The sequence below is a fragment of the Rhinoderma darwinii genome, unplaced genomic scaffold, assembly GCF_050947455.1.
Source record: "Rhinoderma darwinii isolate aRhiDar2 unplaced genomic scaffold, aRhiDar2.hap1 Scaffold_578, whole genome shotgun sequence".
NCBI classification, from domain to species: Eukaryota; Metazoa; Chordata; class Amphibia; order Anura; family Rhinodermatidae; genus Rhinoderma; species Rhinoderma darwinii.
In genome coordinates, this window is record NW_027464131.1 from 106,315 (window position 1) to 130,769 (window position 24,455).

The window sequence follows — 24,455 nt, forward strand, 5'->3', positions numbered from 1 at the left end:
GCGGAGAACCGGCGTCCATCCTTATCCCTCTTGGGGAACATTCTGAACCTTTTCACATTCTGAGTCAGAACTTTTCTTTTTTCCCGTCTGAGCCGCGTTCGGGCTGATTTTTTGCGGGACAGTCGGGGGTATTTTGGGGAACATGGAACTTTTTGATCAGTTTTTGTGTGACCAAGAACCGGCAATTCTGACATTGATTTCTATTCTTTTTCTTTACGGCGTTCACCGCGTTCTATAAATGACAGATTTGCTTTATTCCGCGGGGCGATACGAGGACGGCGGTGCCGCGTGTACATCGTTTTTTATGTTTGCGCAATAAAATTACCTTTTTTAAAAAAAATTGGTGCCGCCGTATCCTAAGAGCCAGAACTGTTTTTATCTACTGAGCGGTGCGAGGATCCGTTTTCTGTGGAACTGTCGTTTTTATTGGTATCATTTTGGGGTTCACGCGACTTTTTGATCCCCTTTTATTCCATTTTTTAAGAGGTGAAGTGACCAAAAAATTGCGATTCTGGCAGTTTTTTCTTTTTACAGCGTTCACCGCACGGAAAAAATAATATTATATTTTAGGCCATTGTTAGGCCTCCGGTTGCTATAGTAACCCTCAGCTCCTCGTGATCGCGGGGGCACTGATACGTATCGGAGAGGGGGGGCGCGCTGGCTTAAAGCTGAAATGGTTACTGAGCTGAGGGGTCAATAGAAAATGTGTCGCATCTTCGCAGTCCGTGCGACACAATGGAATCGCGGTCAGCCGGGAGTTGGCGTGGATCTCCGCTGTAATATTCCACTATCATTTTCTGGCTTCGATTATAGTAAATGCGTCGGTCTGTGGATTGACACGCCTCTTTTGATAAGCTCCACCCTCTTTAACACTAAAGAGCGCTGACACACTGTAACAAGCAGTGCAGCTGTATTCCATCAGGTCGTTGTTACAATGTATCGGTGCAGACAATCCTCTGAGAGCTGAACATAAGCCTCTCCCTGTCCTGATAGTTTGCTACAATGTATCAGTGCAGCTCACAGAGGATTGTCTAGTCTGGATACAATAGGAACAAGTCCTCAGCTGTATGAGCAGAACTAGGTCAGGACAATTAATCTTCCCATTTATTGACAGCAAGCAGAGATCTTGAAAACGAAGAAATTAAACAATCTATTAGAAAGTTGCAGAACTTCTTGTTATACATTGAAGAAGCTTCATTTATATCAGATTGTACCGGCCCTTTAAGAACGATGAGACAGTTACATACACCCCACTATAGAGTGTATCCAAGTCATGTGGGGGACCCCTCCTTACAGACATGGGCACACGGGGGTCAGCTATGAGGGGTACACAGGATACTAGAGACCCCGGGATGTATCAGGACCCATAACCACTGACCCTGCATTCCTCACCATGGGGCAGGAGGGGGCAGCAGCGACCGCAGGGGGGGGCAACAGCAGCGACCGCAGGGGGGGGCAACAGCAGCGACCGCAGGGGGGGGCAACAGCAGCGACCGCAGGGGGGGGCAACAGCAGCGGCCGCAGGGGGGGGCAACAGCAGCGGCCGCAGGGGGGGGCAACAGCAGCGGCCGCAGGGGGGGGGCAACAGCAGCGGCCGCAGGAGGGGGGGGGCAACAGCGACCGCAGGGGGGGCAGCAGCGACCGCAGGGGGGGGCAGCAGCGACCGCAGGGGGGGGCAGCAGCGACCGCAGGAAGGGACAGCAGCGACCGCAGATCACCTCACTCCAGCGCACCCCATATCAGCTCCCACATGTGGGGTATCGGGTGGATCGGGGCCATTCTCACCCTATTGTCGCGCGGGGGTCTCACCCGCTGTCACATCGTTAGACCTCGTGTTTCATAGTTTATCTGTTGCTGGGAAAGCCGGGTGACAACCAACATGGCCGCCAACACGGCTCAGACAGGAGGTCACTGCTTTCCCACATGTAGTGGAGCCCGTCCTGTAGGGTGACAGTCGCCCCACCTCCTCATCCTCGTGGTTTTGCACGGCCGCCATATTGGTTGTCCCAGAACTACAACATGGCGGCTCGTCTTCTATTTACTGGGGGCGTCGGGGGAGGTCAGAGCGGCAGTGACCCCATCACGTGACAGCGACACAAAGTTCTTCATAAATTATCCCTTTTATTCAAACACTCGTACACGTCCCCCTCCCCCTCACCTCCCCTCATCCCCCTCCCCATGTCCTCGTCCTTTCACCCGGGTCCCCTCCCCCGGCAGCACCCAGTTATTGTCATGAAGGCCCAGCTGGCACCCCGGAGCGGCGCGGTCGGCGCGGCGGCAGCACATCCAGTAGGAGCGTCCGTAGGGCAGGTCATGGTGGTACGGTTTGGGGTGCCAGCGGCACATGGACACGTCTCCGCGTTTGTAAATCCGTTTGCATTGTTTGCAGGGGTCGTCCCGGTAGAGGGGGTGCTGGCTCCAACGCGAGTCACACGGCCGCACCCCGTAGTCTTCAATCAGCGCCCGGAAGCGGCGACACGCGCACTTCATGGCGGCCAGCGACTGCGTAGACAGGTAACTGAAGACGGCCAGCAGGACGTGGTCCGGTAACGAGGGCAGGTAAAGCCGCGGCTGGAGGAGGCGCTGCACCTGGAAACGGATCTCCAGGAAGTCGTGGGACACGTGGCGGTAGAGGCGGCAGAGGGAAGGGACAGGCGGCGGGGGAGGGGGTGGGGGAGGGGGAGCGGAGAGACGGGGGAAGAAGAGCTGTCCAGGAAGCGGCTCCGTTTCATCCGCCTCCCCCCCATAGAAGACACAGCGGTCCACGGCTCCGGTCAGCACCAGGTCCACATGGAAGCCGGACTCTGAGGCCGCCGCCTGCCCCTCCTCCGCCCTCTCCGCGTGTTGGGACTCCATCTTCTCCAGCAGGACGCAGACGCGGTGGGGCTCCGGGCTCAGCAGCTGGTACAGGTCGCAGGTGATGGGGTCTCCAGGCCTCTCCGCCACACGGAACGCGATCCGCACCTCCCGCTCCGCCTGATCTGCCTCGTACTGAGCCACGGCCTCCGCCACGCTGCGGCACCGGCCCTCCGCCCCATCTTCTGAGGAGGTCACCAGGACCAGCGGAGGTCTGGACGAGCCGGCTTGGGCGCCTCTGCTCTCCGCACGGGCCACCATTTCAGCCACAGAGGGAGGAGCTTCCAGATCTACGGCATGACGACGCCTCTTGGCCCTGGAGCTGCCCCCTGCGCTCCATCGACCTTTGACCTTTGCCCCTCCAGGTCGGAGCGATGACCCGATCCCCGCACACTGATAGGCCACGAAGAAGGCCACTTTCTCCTTGGTGTTTCCGGGCTTGATAACGTACCAGGTGTCCAGGAGGACGCGGTCATCGCCATTCTGCGGGCACTCTGCGTTCTCCGGGGGAGGGGCCTTCTCGTCCGCGGCCCCCGCCTTCTCACCGCCTTCTGCGCTCTTCGTCGTACAATAAGCGCCGAAGGGACGTGGACTCCACAGGTGAAGAGGAGACGGCAACCGGGGGTCCATGACGTCAAGTGTCCGAGACCTGAAACAGGACACCAAGAAGGAGCGTAAGACAATGATGGGAGTGATAGGGATGAGAAGTGACCCCTATCCTGAGTACCAGACCCCGCCCCCCGCCGGGTAATAGGGGGACACCTGTCTCACCTGCCGCCCGCTGCTGACCATGACCCGGCGCTCAGGGGGTCAATAATCCGGGTGACATCCAGACCCGGTGCTGGGACCTCGCCCAGGCCTCCTCTCTGGTGACCCGGCTCTCGCCCGATGATTCACTGCACACCCGCGGAGATGTCACTCAGGGAGGGGAGTCACCTGACCCCTTAAAGGGCCAGTCTCCCTGTGGCTCCCACGCTGAGTGCGCTCCCGTGACAGACAGCGGCAGGAGGAGCGAGCAGCCAATCAGCAGTCACGGATCCGGGCATCTCCTTATATGGAAACTCCCCGGCACAGTTAGGGATGGTGGTGAAAGCGTGAAAGGCTGGGAGAAGCGTAGAGCCGCAGTGCTGACCAGTGTGTCCGGCTCCCCGGCTGGTGGATCTCCGCGCACGTCCCTAAAGTCAGACGCTACATTGTAACTGATCACTCCCACCCTCCTCCCTCAGCGATAACACGAGGGGCGGGGACTTCTCAAATATCAGGTTGTTACATTGTATCTGTGATAACTCCTGCCCCTCCCCTTGTAATGAGATCCGGTGCAGAACTATGACGTCATATGATACACCAAAAACTGTCATCAGCCTCCACCTGTTAGCAGATCTTCACTATGTAACCTCCCCCATAATAACATATAATACTACACTGTCCATAATAACATATAATACTACACTGTCTATAATAACATATAATACTACACTGTCTATAATAACATATAATACTGCACTGTCTATAATAACATATAATACTACACTGTCTATAATAACATAATACTACACTGTCTATAATAACATATAATACTACACTGTCTATAATAACATATAATACTGCACTGTCTATAATAACATATAATACTGCACTGTCTATAATAACATATAATACTGCACTGTCTATAATAACATAATACTACACTGTCCATAATAACATAATACTACACTGTCCATAATAACATATAATACTACACTGTCCATAATAACATATAATACTACACTGTCTATAATAACATATAATACTGCACTGTCCATAATAACATATAATACTACACTGTCCATAATAACATATAATACTACACTGTCTATAATAACATATAATACTACACTGTCCATAATAACATATAATACTGCACTGTCTATAATAACATATAATACTGCACTGTCTATAATAACATAATACTACACTGTCTATAATAACATATAATACTGCACTGTCTATAATAACATATAATACTGCACTGTCTATAATAACATAATACTACACTGTCCATAATAACATAATACTACACTGTCCATAATAACATATAATACTACACTGTCCATAATAACATATAATACTACACTGTCTATAATAACATATAATACTGCACTGTCTATAATAACATATAATACTACACTGTCCATAATAACATATAATACTACACTGTCCATAATAACATATAATACTACACTGTCTATAATAACATATAATACTACACTGTCTATAATAACATATAATACTACACTGTCTATAATAACATATAATACTGCACTGTCTATAATAACATATAATACTGCACTGTCTATAATAACATATAATACTACACTGTCTATAATAACATAATACTACACTGTCTATAATAACATATAATACTACACTGTCCTTAATAACATATAATACTACACTGTCCATAATAACATATAATACTACACTGTCTATAATAACATATAATACTACACTGTCTATAATAACATATAATACTACACTGTCTATAATAACATATAATACTACACTGTCCTTAATAACATATAATACTACACTGTCCATAATAACATATAATACTACACTGTCCATAATAACATATAATACTACACTGTCTATAATAACATATAATACTACACTGTCCATAATAACATATAATACTGCACTGTCTATAATAACATATAATACTACACTGTCTATAATAACATATAATACTGCACTGTCCATATTAACATATAATACTACACTGTCTATAATAACATATAATACTGCACTGTCTATAATAACATGTAATACTGCACTGTCCATAATAACATATAATACTACACTGTCTATAATAACATATAATACTACACTGTCTATAATAACATATAATACTGCACTGTCTATAATAACATATAATACTACACTGTCCATAATAACATATAATACTACACTGTCTATAATAACATAATACTACACTGTCTATAATAACATATAATACTACACTGTCTATAATAACATATAATACTACACTGTCTATAATAACATATAATACTACACTGTCCTTAATAACATATAATACTACACTGTCCATAATAACATATAATACTACACTGTCCATAATAACATATAATACTACACTGTCTATAATAACATATAATACTACACTGTCCATAATAACATATAATACTGCACTGTCTATAATAACATATAATACTACACTGTCTATAATAACATATAATACTGCACTGTCCATATTAACATATAATACTACACTGTCTATAATAACATATAATACTGCACTGTCTATAATAACATGTAATACTGCACTGTCCATAATAACATATAATACTACACTGTCTATAATAACATATAATACTACACTGTCTATAATAACATATAATACTGCACTGTCTATAATAACATATAATACTACACTGTCCATAATAACATATAATACTACACTGTCTATAATAACATATAATACTGCACTGTCTATAATAACATATAATACTGCACTGTCCATAATAACATATAATACTACACTGTCCATAATAACATATAATACTACACTGTCTATAATAACATATAATACTGCACTGTCTATAATAACATATAATACTGCACTGTCTATAATAACATATAATACTGCACTGTCTATAATAACATATAATACTGCACTGTCTATAATAACATATAATACTACACTGTCTATAATAACGTATAATACTACACTGTCCATAATAACATATAATACTGCACTGTCTATAATAACATATAATACTACACTGTCCATAATAACATATAATACTGCACTGTCTATAATAACATATAATACTGCACTGTCTATAATAACATATAATACTACACTGTCCATAATAACATATAATACTACACTGTCCATAATAACATATAATACTACACTGTCTATAATAACATATAATACTACACTGTCCATAATAACATATAATACTACACTGTCCATAATAACATATAATACTGCACTGTCCATAATAACATATAATACTGCACTGTCCATAATAACATATAATACTGCACTGTCTATAATACTACACTGTCCATAATAACATATAATACTACACTGTCTATAATAACATATAATACTGCACTGTCCATAATTACATATAATACTACACTGTCCATAATAACATATAATACTACACTGTCCATAATAACATATAATACTGCACTGTCCATAATAACATATAATACTACACTGTCCATAATAACATATAATACTGCACTGTCCATAATAACATATAATACTGCACTGTCCATAATAACATGTAATACTACACTGTCTATAATAACATATAATACTACACTGTCCATAATAACATATAATACTGCACTGTCTATAATAACATATAATACTGCACTGTCTATAATAACATATAATACTACACTGTCTATAATAACATATAATACTACACTGTCCATAATAACATATAATACTGCACTGTCCATAATAACATATAATACTACACTGTCTATAATAACATGTAATACTACACTGTCTATAATAACATATAATACTACACTGTCCATAATAACGTATAATACTACACTGTCTATAATAACATATAATACTACACTGTCCATAATAACATATAATACTACACTGTCCATAATAACATATAATACTACACTGTCCATAATAACGTATAATACTGCACTGTCCATAATAACATATAATACTACACTGTCTATAATAACGTATAATACTACACTGTCCATAATAACATATAATACTGCACTGTCTATAATAACATATAATACTACACTGTCCATAATAACATATAATACTGCACTGTCCATAATAACATATAATACTACACTGTCCATAATAACATATAATACTACACTGTCCATAATGACATATAATACTACACGGACTATAATAACATATAATACTACACTGACTATAATAACATATAATACTACACTGTCCATAATAACATATAATACTGCACTGTCCATAATAACATATAATACTACACTGACTATAATAACATATAATACTACACTGTCCATAATAACATATAATACTACACTGTCTATAATAACATATAATACTACACTGTCCATAATAACATATAATACTGCACTGTCCATAATAACATATAATACTGCACTGTCCATAATAACATATAATACTACACTGACTATAATAACATATAATACTACACTGTCCATAATAACATATAATACTACACTGTCCATAATAACATATAATACTGCACTGTCCATAATAACATATAATACTACACTGACTATAATAACATATAATGCTACACTGTCTATAATAACATATAATACTACACTGTCCATAATAACATATAATACTACACTGTCCATAATAACATATAATACTGCACTGTCCATAATAACATATAATACTACACTGTCTATAATAACATATAATACTACACTGTCCATAATAACATATAATACTGCACTGTCTATAATAACATATAATACTACACTGTCCATAATAACGTATAATACTACACTGTCTATAATAACATATAATACTACACTGTCTATAATAACATATAATACTACACTGTCCATAATAACATATAATACTGCACTGTCTATAATAACATATAATACTACACTGTCCATAATAACGTATAATACTACACTGTCTATAATAACATATAATACTACACTGTCTATAATAACATATAATACTACACTGTCCATAATAACATGTAATACTACACTGTCTATAATAACCTCCCCCATAATAACATATAATACTACACTGTCCATAATAACATATAATACTGCACTGTCTATAATAACATATAATACTACACTGTCTATAATAACCTCCCCCATAATAACATATAATACTACACTGTCTATAATAACGTATAATACTACACTGTCCATAATAACGTATAATACTACACTGTCTATAATAACGTATAATACTGCACCGTCCATAATAACATATAATACTACACTGTCTATAATAACGTATAATACTACACTGTCTATAATAACATATAATACTGCACGGTCTATAATAACATATAATACTACACTGTCCATAATAACATATAATACTACACTGTCCATTATAACATATAATACTACACTGTCCATAATAACATATAATACTGCACTGTCCATAATAACATGTAATACTACACTGTCTATAATAACATATAATACTACACTGTCCATAATAACATATAATACTGCACTGTCTATAATAACATATAATACTACACTGTCTATAATAACGTATAATACTACACTGTCCATAATAACATATAATACTACACTGTCCATAATAACATATAATACTACACTGTCTATAATAACGTATAATACTACACTGTCCATAATAACGTATAATACTACACTGTCCATAATAACATATAATACTACACTGTCCATAATAACGTATAATACTACACTGTCCATAATAACGTATAATACTACACTGTCCATAATAACGTATAATACTACACTGTCTATAATAACATATAATACTACACTGTCCATAATAACATATAATACTACACTGTCTATAATAACATATAATACTGCACTGTCCATAATAACATATAATACTACACTGTCTATAATAACATATAATACTACACTGTCCATAATAACATATAATACTGCACTGTCCATAATAACATATAATACTACACTGTCTATAATAACATATAATACTACACTGTCTATAATAACATATAATACTACACTGTCTATAATAACATATAATACTACACTGTCCATAATAACATATAATACTGCACTGTCCATAATAACATATAATACTACACTGTCCATAATAACGTATAATACTACACTGTCCATAATAACATATAATACTACACTGTCCATAATAACATATAATACTACACTGTCCATAATAACATATAATACTGCACTGTCTATAATAACATATAATACTGCACTGTCTATAATAACATATAATACTACACTGTCTATAATAACATATAATACTACACTGTCCATAATAACATATAATACTGCACTGTCTATAATAACATATAATACTACACTGTCCATAATAACATATAATACTGCACTGTCTATAATAACATATAATACTACACTGTCTATAATTACCTCCCCCATAATAACATATAATACTACACTGTCCATAATAACATATAATACTACACTGTCTATAATAACGTATAATACTACACTGTCCATAATAACGTATAATACTACACTGTCTATAATAACATATAATACTACACTGTCCATAATAACATATAATACTGCACTGTCTATAATAACATATAATACTACACTGTCCATAATAACATATAATACTGCACTGTCTATAATAACATATAATAATACTGCACTGTTTATAATAACGTATAATACTACACTGTCTATAATAACATATAATACTGCACTGTCTATAATAACATATAATACTACACTGTCTATAATAACATATAATACTACACTGTCCATAATAACATATAATACTACACTGTCTATAATAACATATAATACTACACTGTCCATAATAACATATAATACTACGCTGTCTATAATAACATATAATACTACACTGTCCATAATAACATATAATACTACACTGTCTATAATAACATATAATACTACACTGTCTATAATAACATATAATACTACACTGTCTATAATAACATATAATACTGCACTGTCTATAATAACATATAATACTACACTGTCCATAATAACATATAATACTGCACTGTCTATAATAACATATAATACTACACTGTCCATAATAACATATAATACTGCACTGTCTATAATAACATATAATACTACACTGTCCATAATAACATATAATACTGCACTGTCTATAATAACATATAATACTACACTGTCCATAATAACATATAATACTGCACTGTCTATAATAACATATAATACTACACTGTCTATAATAACATATAATACTACACTGTCCATAATAACATATAATACTGCACTGTCTATAATAACATATAATACTGCACTGTCTATAATAACATATAATACTGCACTGTCTATAATAACATATAATACTACACTGTCTATAATAACATATAATACTGCACTGTCTATAATAACATATAATACTGCACTGTCTATAATAACATATAATACTACACTGTCTATAATAACATATAATACTACACTGTCTATAATAACATATAATACTACACTGTCTATAATAACATATAATACTACACTGTCCATAATAACATATAATACTACACTGTCCATAATAACATATAATACTACACTGTCTATAATAACATATAATACTACACTGTCTATAATAACATATAATACTACACTGTCTATAATAACATATAATACTGCACTGTCCATAATAACATATAATACTACACTGTCCATAATAACATATAATACTACACTGTCTATAATAACATATAATACTGCACTGTCTATAATAACATATAATACTGCACTGTCTATAATAACATAATACTACACTGTCTATAATAACATATAATACTGCACTGTCTATAATAACATATAATACTACACTGTCCATAATAACATATAATACTGCACTGTCTATAATAACATATAATACTACACTGTCCATAATAACGTATAATACTACACTGTCCATAATAACATATAATACTACACTGTCTATAATAACATATAATACTACACTGTCTATAATAACATATAATACTACACTGTCCATAATAACATATAATACTGCACTGTCTATAATAACATATAATACTACACTGTCCATAATAACATATAATACTGCACTGTCTATAATAACATATAATACTACACTGTCTATAATAACATATAATACTGCACTGTCTATAATAACATATAATACTACACTGTCCATAATAACATATAATACTGCACTGTCTATAATAACATATAATACTACACTGTCTATAATAACATATAATACTACACTGTCCATAATAACATATAATACTGCACTGTCTATAATAACATATAATACTGCACTGTCTATAATAACATATAATACTGCACTGTCTATAATAACATATAATACTACACTGTCTATAATAACATATAATACTGCACTGTCTATAATAACATATAATACTGCACTGTCTATAATAACATATAATACTACACTGTCTATAATAACATATAATACTACACTGTCTATAATAACATATAATACTACACTGTCTATAATAACATATAATACTACACTGTCCATAATAACATATAATACTACACTGTCCATAATAACATATAATACTGCACTGTCTATAATAACATATAATACTGCACTGTCCATAATAACATATAATACTACACTGTCCATAATAACATATAATACTACACTGTCTATAATAACATATAATACTGCACTGTCTATAATAACATATAATACTGCACTGTCTATAATAACATAATACTACACTGTCTATAATAACATATAATACTGCACTGTCTATAATAACATATAATACTACACTGTCCATAATAACATATAATACTGCACTGTCTATAATAACATATAATACTACACTGTCCATAATAACGTATAATACTACACTGTCCATAATAACATATAATACTACACTGTCTATAATAACATATAATACTACACTGTCTATAATAACATATAATACTACACTGTCTATAATAACATATAATACTACACTGTCCATAATAACATGTAATACTACACTGTCTATAATAACCTCCCCCATAATAACATATAATACTACACTGTCCATAATAACATATAATACTGCACTGTCTATAATAACATATAATACTACACTGTCTATAATAACCTCCCCCATAATAACATATAATACTACACTGTCCATAATAACATATAATACTACACTGTCTATAATAACGTATAATACTACACTGTCCATAATAACGTATAATACTGCACTGTCCATAATAACATATAATACTACACTGTCCATAATAACGTATAATACTACACTGTCTATAATAACATATAATACTACACTGTCTATAATAACGTATAATACTACACTGTCTATAATAACATATAATACTGCACTGTCCATAATAACATATAATACTACACTGTCTATAATAACATATAATACTACACTGTCTATAATAACCTCCCCCATAATAACATATAATACTACACTGTCCCTAATAACATATAATACTACACTGTCCATAATAACATATAATACTACACTGTCTATAATAACATATAATACTACACGGTCTATAATAACATATAATACTACACGGTCTATAATAACATATAATACTACACTGTCTATAATTACATATAATACTACACTGTCCATAATAACATATAATACTACACTGTCCATAATAACATATAATACTACACTGTCCATAATAACATATAATACTGCACTGTCTATAATAACATATAATACTGCACTGTCTATAATAACATATAATACTACACTGTCCATAATAACATATAATACTACACTGTCTATAATAACATATAATACTACACGGTCTATAATAACATATAATACTACACGGTCTATAATAACATATAATACTACACTGTCTATAATAACATATAATACTACACGGTCTATAATAACATATAATACTACACGGTCTATAATAACATATAATACTACACGGTCTATAATAACATATAATACTACACTGTCCATAATAACATATAATACTACACTGTCTATAATAACATATAATACTACACTGTCTATAATAACATATAATACTACACTGTCTATAATAACATATAATACTACACTGTCTATAATAACATATAATACTACACGGTCTATAATAACATATAATACTACACGGTCTATAATAACATATAATACTACACTGTCTATAATAACATATAATACTACACTGTCCATAATAACATATAATACTACACTGTCTATAATAACATATAATACTACACTGTCTATAATAACATATAATACTGCACTGTCTATAATAACATATAATACTGCACTGTCTATAATAACATATAATACTACACTGTCTATAATAACATATAATACTACACTGTCTATAATAACATATAATACTACACTGTCTATAATAACATATAATACTACACTGTCTATAATAACATATAATACTACACTGTCTATAATAACATATAATACTACACTGTCTATAATAACATATAATACTACACTGTCTATAATAACATATAATACTACACTGTCCATAATAACATATAATACTACACTGTCCATAATAACATATAATACTGCACGGTCTATAATAACATATAATACTACGCTGTCCATAATAACATATAATACTGCACGGTCCATAATAACATATAATACTACACTGTCCATAATAACATATAATACTGCACTGTCTATAATAACATATAATACTGCACTGTCCATAATAACATATAATACTACACTGTCTATAATAACATTAAATACTACACTGTCCATAATAACATATAATACTACACTGTCCATAATAACATATAATACTACACTGTCTATAATAACATATAATACTACACTGTCCATAATAACATATAATACTACACTGTCTATAATAACATATAATACTGCACTGACCATAATAACATATAATACTACACTGTCTATAATAACATATAATACTACACTGTCCATAATAACATATAATACTACACTGTCCATAATAACATAATACTACACTGTCCATAATAACATATAATACTACACTGTCTATAATAACATATAATACTGCACTGTCCATAATAACATATAATACTACACTGTCTATAATAACATATAATACTACACTGTCCATAATAACATATAATACTACACTGTCCATAATAACATATAACATATAATACTACACTGTCTATAATAACATATAATACTACACTGTCTATAATAACATATAATACTGCACTGTCCATAATAACAACATATAATACTACACTGTCTATAATAACATATAATACTGCACTGTCTATAATAACATATAATACTGCACTGTCCATAATAACATATAATACTGCACGGTCTATAATAACATATAATACTACACTGTCCATAATAACATATAATACTGCACTGTCCATAATAACATATAATACTACACTGTCTATAATAACATATAATACTACACTGTCCATAATAGCATATAATACTGCACTGTCCATAATAACATATAATACTACACTGTCTATAATAACATATAATACTACACTGTCTATAATAACATATAATACTACACTGTCCATAATAACATATAATACTACACTGTCCATAATAACATATAATACTGCACTGTCCATAATAACATATAATACTACACTGTCTATAATAACATGTAATACTACACTGTCCATAAAAACATATAATACTACACTGTCCATAATAACATATAATACTACACTGTCTATAATAACATATAATACTACACTGTCTATAATAACATATAATACTACACTGTCCATAATAACATATAATACTACACTGTCCATAATAACATATAATACTACACTGTCTATAATAACGTATAATACTACACTGTCTATAATAACATATAATACTGCACTGTCCATAATAACATATAATACTACACTGTCCATAATAACATATAATACTACACTGTCTATAATAACATATAATACTACACTGTCTATAATAACATATAATACTACACTGTCTATAATAACATATAATACTACACTGTCTATAATAACGTATAATACTACACTGTCTATAATAACGTATAATACTACACTGTCTATAATAACATATAATACTACACTGTCTATAATAACATATAATACTACACTGTCTATAATAACATATAATACTACACTGTCTATAATAACATATAATACTACACTGTCTATAATAACGTATAATACTACACTGTCTATAATAACATATAATACTACACTGTCTATAATAACATATAATACTACACTGTCTATAATAACATATAATACTGCACTGTCTATAATAACATATAATACTACACTGTCCATAATAACATATAATACTGCACTGTCTATAATAACATATAATACTACACTGTCCATAATAACATATAATACTACACTGTCCATAATAACATATAATACTGCACTGTCTATAATAACATATAATACTACACTGTCTATAATAACATATAATACTACACTGTCCATAATAACATATAATACTACACTGTCCATAATAACATATAATACTGCACTGTCTATAATAACATATAATACTACACTGTCTATAATAACATATAATACTACACTGTCCATAATAACATATAATACTACACTGTCCATAATAACATATAATACTGCACTGTCTATAATAACATATAATACTACACTGTCTATAATAACGTATAATACTACACTGTCCATAATAACATATAATACTACACTGTCTATAATAACATATAATACTACACTGTCTATAATAACATATAATACTGCACTGTCTATAATAACCTTTACTTATATTTTTTTCATTGTGACCCATATAACCCCCATCATTGTGACCCCCATCATTGGCCACGTTCACACGACACAGGTTTTCCGTAGGTATAGAAAATCTGCGGCTGAATCTGCTATTTGTGGAGTCGCCGCCGTAATCGCACGCAGGTCACACTCATTATAAAACAATCCTCAATAATAATGTATTACAGGTGCGATCCTGAAGGTGTGAACACGGCCGCACCCTGCAGAGATGCTGCCCCCTGTGGCCCCCACTAGTTACTGCGCTCAGAGTGTTTTCCTTCAATGCCCTCCTGTTATTTACCCTGTGCCCGCCCCCCCCCCCCCCCCCCCATCAGTTTGTATTGAGGAGTGTGTTATCCTACATGACATCTGGGCCCCTCTCCCCCAAGAACTCCAGCGCTCATCAGTGGGACACGTCTCTTATCCGCAGACACTTCACTGGAGCGCACGCTTTCCGCCGTCTCGTCTCCACTCGGCTTCATCTTCTCACAGGCGCTCTCTTGTATTTTACATGCAGGGAAGCAATTACATAGATTGCAAAAGTTTACACAGCTTGTTGTCAGTGAATGGAAAAAATCTTTTTTTTATACCCAAAGGTGGAAAAACTGTCCTGACCAAAAACTACTCGCACAGCTGATCTCTGCAAAGGACTGGAGTATAAAGCCTTGTTCACACGGCAGATTTATTACAACTTTTGTGTGAGAGAAAATCAGTTCCTTATTTCTGAGTAAATCTTACTGTAACAGCAGAATAGTGAGGGCAGCTCTGGAGTATAATACAGGATGTAACTCAGGATCAGTACAGGATAAGTAATGTAATGTATGTACACAGTGACTGCACCAGCAGAATAGTGAGTGCAGCTCTGGAGTATAATACAGGATATAACTCAGGATCAGTACAGGATATGTAATGTAATGTATGTACACAGTGACTCCACCAGCAGAATAGTGAGTGCAGCTCTGGAGTATAATACAGGATGTAACTCAGGATCAGTACAGGATAAGTAATGTAATGTATGTACACAGTGACTCCACCAGCAGAATAGTGAGTGCAGCTCTGGAGTATAATACAGGATATAACTCAGGATCAGTACAGGATAAGTAATGTAATGTATGTACACAGTGACTCCACCAGCAGAATAGTGGGTGCAGCTCTGGAGTATAATACAGGATGTAACTCAGGATCAGTACAGGATAAGTAATGTATGTACACAGTGACTCCACCAGCAGAATAGTGAGTGCAGCTCTGGAGTATAATACAGGATGTAACTCAGGATCAGTACAGGATAAGTAATGTAATGTATGTACACAGTGACTCCACCAGCAGAATAGTGAGTGCAGCTCTGGAGTATAATACAGGATATAACTCAGGATCAGTACAGGATAAGTAATGTAATGCATGTACACAGTGACTCCACCAGCAGAATAGTGAGTGCAGCTCTGGGGTATAATACAGGATGTAACTCAGGATCAGTACAGGATAAGTAATGTATGTACACAGTGACTCCACCAGCAGAATAGTGAGTGCAGCTCTGGAGTATAATACAGGATATAACTCAGGATCAGTACAGGATAAGTAATGTAATGCATGTACACAGTGACTCCACCAGCAGAATAGTGAGTGCAGCTCTGGGGTATAATACAGGATGTAACTCAGGATCAGTACAGGATAAGTAATGTAATGTATGTACACAGTGACTCCACCAGCAGAATAGTGAGTGCAGCTCTGGGGTATAATACAGGATGTAACTCAGGATCAGTACAGGATAAGTAATGTAATGTATGTACACAGTGACTCCACCAGCAGAATAGTGAGTGCAGCTCTGGAGTATAATACAGGATGTAACTCAGGATCAGTACAGGATAAGTAATGTAATGTATGTACACAGTGACTCCACCAGCAGAATAGTGAGTACAGCTCTGGAGTATAATACAGGATGTAACTCAGGATCAGTACAGGATAAGTAATGTAATGTATGTACACAGTGACTCCACCAGCAGAATAGTGAGTGCAGCTCTGGAGTATAATACAGGATGTAACTCAGGATCAGTACAGGGTAAGTAATGTATGTACACAGTGACTCCACCAGCAGAATAGTGAGTGCAGCCCTGGAGTATAATACAGGATATAACTCAGGATCAGCACAGGATAAGTAATGTAATGTATGTAAACAGTGACTCCACCGGCAGAATAGTGAGTGCAGCTCTGGAGTATAATACAGGATGTAACTCAGGATTAGTACAGGATAAGTAATGTCATGTATGTACACAGTGACTCCACCAGCAGAATAGTGAGTGCAGCTCTGGAGTATAATATAGGATGTAACTCAGGATCAGTACAGGATAAATAATGTAATGTATATACAGTGACTCCACCAGCAGAATAGTGAGTGCAGCTCTGGAGTATAATACAGGATGTAACTCAGGATCAGTACAGGATAAGTAATGTATATACACAGTGACTCCACCAGCAGAATAGTGAGTGCAGCTCTGGAGTATAATACAGGATGTAACTCAGGATCAGTACAGGATAAGTAATGTAATGTATGTACACAGTGACTCCACCAGCAGAATAGTGAGTGCAGCTCTGGAGTATAATACAGGATGTAACTCAGGATCAGTACAGGATAAGTAATGTATGTACACAGTGACTCCACCAGCAGAATAGTGAGTGCAGCTCTGGAGTATAATACAGGACATAACTCAGGATCAGTACAGGATAAGTAATGTAATGTATGTACACAGTGACTCCACCAGCAGAATAGTGAGTGCAGCTCTGGAGTATAATACAGGATATAACTCAGGATCAGTACTGGATAAGTAATAGAATGTATGTACACAACGACTCCACCAGCAGAATAGTGAGTGCAGCTCTGGAGTATAATACAGGATGTAACTCAGGATCAGTACAGGATAAGTAATAACTCAGGATAACTCAGGATCAGCACAGGATAAGTAATGTAATGTATGTACACAGAGACTCCACCAGCAGAATAGTGAGTGCAGCTCTGGAGTATAATACAGGATGTAACTCAGGATCAGTACAGGATAAGTAATGTAATGCATGTACACAGTGACTCCACCAGCAGAATAGTCAGTGCAGCTCTGGAGTATAATACAGGATATAACTCAGGATCAGTACAGGATAAGTAATGTATGTACACAGTGACACCACCAGCAGAATAGTGAGTGCAGCTCTGGAGTATAATACAGGATATAACTCAGGATCAGTATAGGATAAGTAATGTAATGTATGTACACAGTGACTCCCCCAGCAGAATAGTGAGTGCAGCTCTGGAGTATAATACAGGATGTAACTCAGGATCAGTACAGGATAAGTAATGTAATGTATGTACACAGTGACTGCACCAGCAGAATAGTGAGTGCAGCTCTGGAGTATAATACAGGATGTAACTCAGGATCAGTACAGGATAAGTAATGCAATGTATGTACACAGTGACTGCACCAGCAGAATAGTCAGTGCAGCTCTGGAGTGGGTGGAGTAGGACGTGTGGAGAGAGCTGCTGAGACTACCGTGCAGGCCTTGGATCCAGGGACTTTCCTTATTCTATCTGCCCAGGCCTCATACCATCTGCCTGGGCTTGGAAAGTACCCTGAGGGGGGTTCCATCCTAGGATGGAGCCTCAGACCTCTACCTCCCGGAGCATGCCAGCGGGGGGTAGAGGGTCATCCCAGCTGGCTGGGAATATGCAAACAGTCGCGGGGGTGAGGAGATCATCTCGGGGCAAGGCTGTCCTGGCTCCCCCTGAGGCTGGAACCCTGGATAAGGGTATGGAGACGCGGTCCGGCAGGGTGATCGAGGTGTTGTCATCTGGAGAAGGACCAGCGCCGTCCGGACATTTGGATGACGGTCGTGTGGAGGAATGGGGACAGCTGAGGACCGGAGAGACGGTGGAGAACTTCAGCTCCCGTCTGGCTATGCGGTTGGAGGAGTATCGGGACCTCAGGAAGTCGCTGCAACGGCTCCGTGCGGACTTGGCGGTCGCCAGAGGAAGAGCTGCAAAAGCCTCAGGAGGTAAGAGGTCCCGATACCTTTTAAATGTGAAATCCTTGTTGGAGGAAATAAAAGAAGTGGAAGAGAGACGTGAGGAGATTTTGGCAGGCGGAGGGGTGTTTGGTGAAAAATTAAAAAATGAAGAGAGGTTTGCCGAGATGGCAGCACCTATAAAAATAGAAAGTGTGGAGGAAGACAGCAGAGCCCCAGACACAGCAAAGGAAAATGTGGTGGAGGCAATGGAGCATGAGAATGCAAAGTCCAGAGAAGGCTCAGATTCTGAGGCACCCAGGAGCAGTGAGGAGGAGGAGGGTGGACTCACAGCTGGGAGAAATCAGGAGAGTTTTGATACTGACAGTGAGCGGCCTCCAGGATTACTTACACAGATCCGTAACGTGGAGTCGCCGGTATCCTTCCAGGGATTTTGTTTTGGTGCGGAGTTACCCGCAGAGGAGGAAAAGCAAAAGAAAAAAAAATTTAAGAAGAAAAAAAAGACAAAGGAAAAAAAATCTGCTGAAGGTTCATTTAAAATGGTGTATACAGCGAGATCCTTCCTGTGCTCTGAGCCTGATGCAAGTCAGGATCAGAGCGCAGGTCCCGCAAGACCCCCAGCTCAAGCCTCTGCAGTGGGGCTGGAGCGGGAATGCGGGGAGAGTGTTACGGGTCCGGCATTAGAACACGTGGTGGTCAAAATGGCGCCGGACGCCAACCCCTGCAAAGGGGGCGGTACTGGTGGCCTGGTGACGCCAGGGGGTGTGTCCCCGTGTCCGGTTAATGGCGAGCCCGGGAAACTGGTCTCTGATGCGAGTCAGCGGTCTGGAGAACGGGTAAACCAGAAACCGGATGTGGTGTCTGAAAGCCGGAAGTCTGTCGGTGTCGCAGTAAAGCCGTCAGACGTTCCGGACAAGGGCGGTCACAGAGGGGGCTCCGGCTCTGTTGGCCACTCCTCTGTGGGAGGGGGGAGTGGTCCGGCGCCGGAGGCGGCTCCAGTGACGTCAGTGGCTCCTTCGTCCGCATCACTGAAAAGTGGTGTAGGCGAGAAGGGGGCTGCTGGCGTCGGGGGCGGCGGTGGCCCCTTTCCCAAAAATGTTCCGCGCATAGAAAAGATGGAGGTTAATGAGGCGGAGGGCACAGTGGGGACACCGCTTATAACATCTGGTGGCGTCCCTGCAAAGGTGCCTGATGATGCGGAGACTGAAGCAGTGTCTACCCACACAAAATGTACAGGAAAAATACATAACATAGGACCAGGCCTGGCCAGAAGGATGACTGCAGGGGGACCTGGTGGGTTAAATAAAAAAGTTGCGGCTGTGGATGTGGGAACTGCTGGGGGTATGCAGGTGTCTGTAAATAAAGTTGCTGGAGTGTCTGCTGGTAATGGGGTGTTGAGTGCTGTGTCTGTGGGTGGTGAGGTGGTGGGTGGTGGGGATGGGGTATCAACCAGGGGCAATGGGCCTGGCGCTCCTCTTGCTGTGACATCCGGCAGGTCTTATGCTGGTGTGGCAGCGGGGGGACAGCGGGCCCACCCATCTTCATCCTCAAGGTCCGGGGACGGTAACTTGCAACAACGTCTCTTGGACGCTTTAAGAGAGGGAAAGCAAACCCTAACCATAGGGGGAGTGCAGAAGGACCTGTCTTTCTGGATAGACAGATATGGTCTAAATGCCTTCCGAGAGCAACGAGGAGATCAGTGGTCGCTCCCAACAGCCGGGCAGGCTGTAGCCAGGAGGAATGTGGTCCGTCTCCGGTGGCGTGGCAATGATGCGTGCCCTCCCAGAAAGAGGGTGGTGGAGCTGCTGCTGGGGATGGGCTTCAAGGCGAGTGACATCTTTGCCTTGATACATCCTCATGGCTCGGTCGAGTTTGACATCAGCTTTGTTCACCTAGGGGGCCTTGAGGTCTTCTGGGGGAACTACGAGCTGATGAAGGACGAGCCTGGCTGGCGAGACTTTGCTGCACAAGCAATTTCTCGCCAAAGTGGTCCCAAGAGAGTGACCGTTCTTACCCGTAATGAGTCACTCTCTTGTATTGATATCATGACCTGGTTGGGAAGGTACGGAGAGGTAGTAGAGATGCCACGGAAGAACATGGATGAGTTTGGCATCTGGTCAGGGGCCTGGACGTTCATGGTTAAATTAAAGCGTCTGGGACAGACGGTGTCCCACATACCATCGTCTGCTTTCCTGGGAAGAGATCGGATCCTTGTCTTCTACCAGGGGCAGCCGAAGTTGTGTCACCGGTGTGGCGACCCCTCACATTTGAGTGCAGGCTGCAAGGTGCAGAAGTGTGCTCATTGTGGGGGGATTGGTCATCTAGCCGCATCGTGTGACCGTATTCGGTGCAACCTGTGTGGTGACTTAGGTCACCCGTTCAGTCGGTGTCCTCGCTCTGTTGTCAATGCTTGTTCCAAACCTGCGGAGGATGAAAGGAGGGAGGCCTCCGTGGGTGAGGGTGCGGGCAGGGACGATGGGGCACAGGGGCAAGGGAAAAATGCAAAGAAGGGTCCCCCTTCTCGCCAGAGAAGGGCGGAGAAGCGAAGGAAGGAGAGGATTTGGAGGGCGCTCCAGGAAACTGGGACAACCTCTGATTCGGATCTGGATGCCCCCCCTGAATCTGATGCCCCTGGGGAGGCCGAATTGAATGGGGAGATGAGGAGGATCCAAAGGGAGCAGAGGGCTGAGGACTCTCAGTCCTCCCACTATGAAAGTGTGGGAGAGGAAGAGAGGACTCAGCCTACAGCAAAAGGGACACCGGGCAAAACCCAAGGGCCAAATACATCTGGCCCCGCCCTGGCCCAGGAAGGTAAATCCTGTACCCCCCTGGTGCGCTCTACTGATCGATACCATGCTCTCGTGGACATTCCAGCCTCTCATACTAAGAGGGAGGGCATGGTAGGGCACCCTAGAGTCGTTGAGCCTCCCCTGCTGCAGGGGCCGTTGCCCCCAGAGGGGGAGGTTGACCCGGTACTTGGGGATGAAGATGGGAATAGGGTGGTGAATATGGACTCCTCAGTTTGCAAGAAGCGAGGCAAAGAAGGGGGGTCCTCATCAGATAGAGGGGGGGGGTGGGAAGAAGAAAGCCGTCTAACTCAAACATCCATGATGGCGGCACCCACTCCGTTGACGCTGGCATCAATTAACGTTGCCAGCATTAAGTCAGATAGGGCGAGATTTGCAGCCTTTGATTTTCTTGGCCGAGTTGAAGCCGACATTTTGTTTTTGCAGGAGACCAGGCTGTCACTTTTGGCAGACGTCGTTAAATCTAGGAGGGAGTGGCGACGCGGGCCCTCCTACTGGTCTCTTGCGGCTGAGCCCTATAGCGGAGTGGCGGTCCTTTTCACCGCACCGGTAACATGCCGACGGATGATTGAGTTAGAAATGGGGAGGTGCTTGATCTTAGATGTCCTCATGAGGGGACAGGAATTAAGACTAATCAATATATACGGACCCCAGAGCAAATGGGACCGTAAAAGTCTCTTCATGAGGATTAAGCCTTTCCTTTTTTCAGGTCGACAAGTTATCTTTGGAGGGGACTTCAATACTGTCATGAGACCCCGAGATAGAGGAGGTTCCGGAGATAAAAAATTGACCTACGATAGTGTAGCATTAAAAAATATAGTTAGCGATGCTCGCCTGGTGGATATCCACATCAGGCATACCCCAGGCCACTCGGGTTTCACCTATCGTAGAGGTAGTTGTAGGTCTAGGATAGACAGGTTTTTTTTGAAGGAGGAAGCCATCTCTTCACCAGTGTCCGTTGTTGAGGTGGAGTTCTCCGATCACTGTATGATTATTTTCTCTTTGAACATTGCAGAGTCCCTCCAGATGGGAAGAGGTATATGGAGGCTGAATTCTACTCTCTTGGAAGAAGCGGAGATAAGACAGGCCTTTGAGGATTTTCTTCAGAGCCAGGTACCTTTGTTGGATCTCAGTGGTACTAAGTCTGAGTGGTGGGAGTTGTTTAAAGTCCGGGTGGCAGGATTTTTCCGCAGGCTCTCGAGCCTCAGGTCCATGAGTAGGTACCGCCTATATCAGGAACTGAGGAGGAAACTCGAACATCTGGTCTCAACCGGGGGTAGTGG

At 39.1% G+C, this 24,455-nt stretch overlaps 1 protein-coding gene across 1 annotated transcript; it reads right to left on the reverse strand.

The window, feature by feature from the left end:
- Positions 1-2,154: 2,154 nt before the first annotated feature.
- FBXO46 (F-box protein 46) lies at positions 2,155-4,004 on the reverse strand. Its single transcript, XM_075848960.1, has 2 exons — positions 3,628-4,004; positions 2,155-3,505 (listed from the first exon to the last, which is right to left on the reverse strand). Exon 2 carries the CDS (start codon positions 3,484-3,486, stop codon positions 2,155-2,157), a length of 1,332 nt encoding a protein of 443 aa, XP_075705075.1. The 5' UTR covers positions 3,487-3,505; positions 3,628-4,004.
- Positions 4,005-24,455: the final 20,451 nt, after the last annotated feature.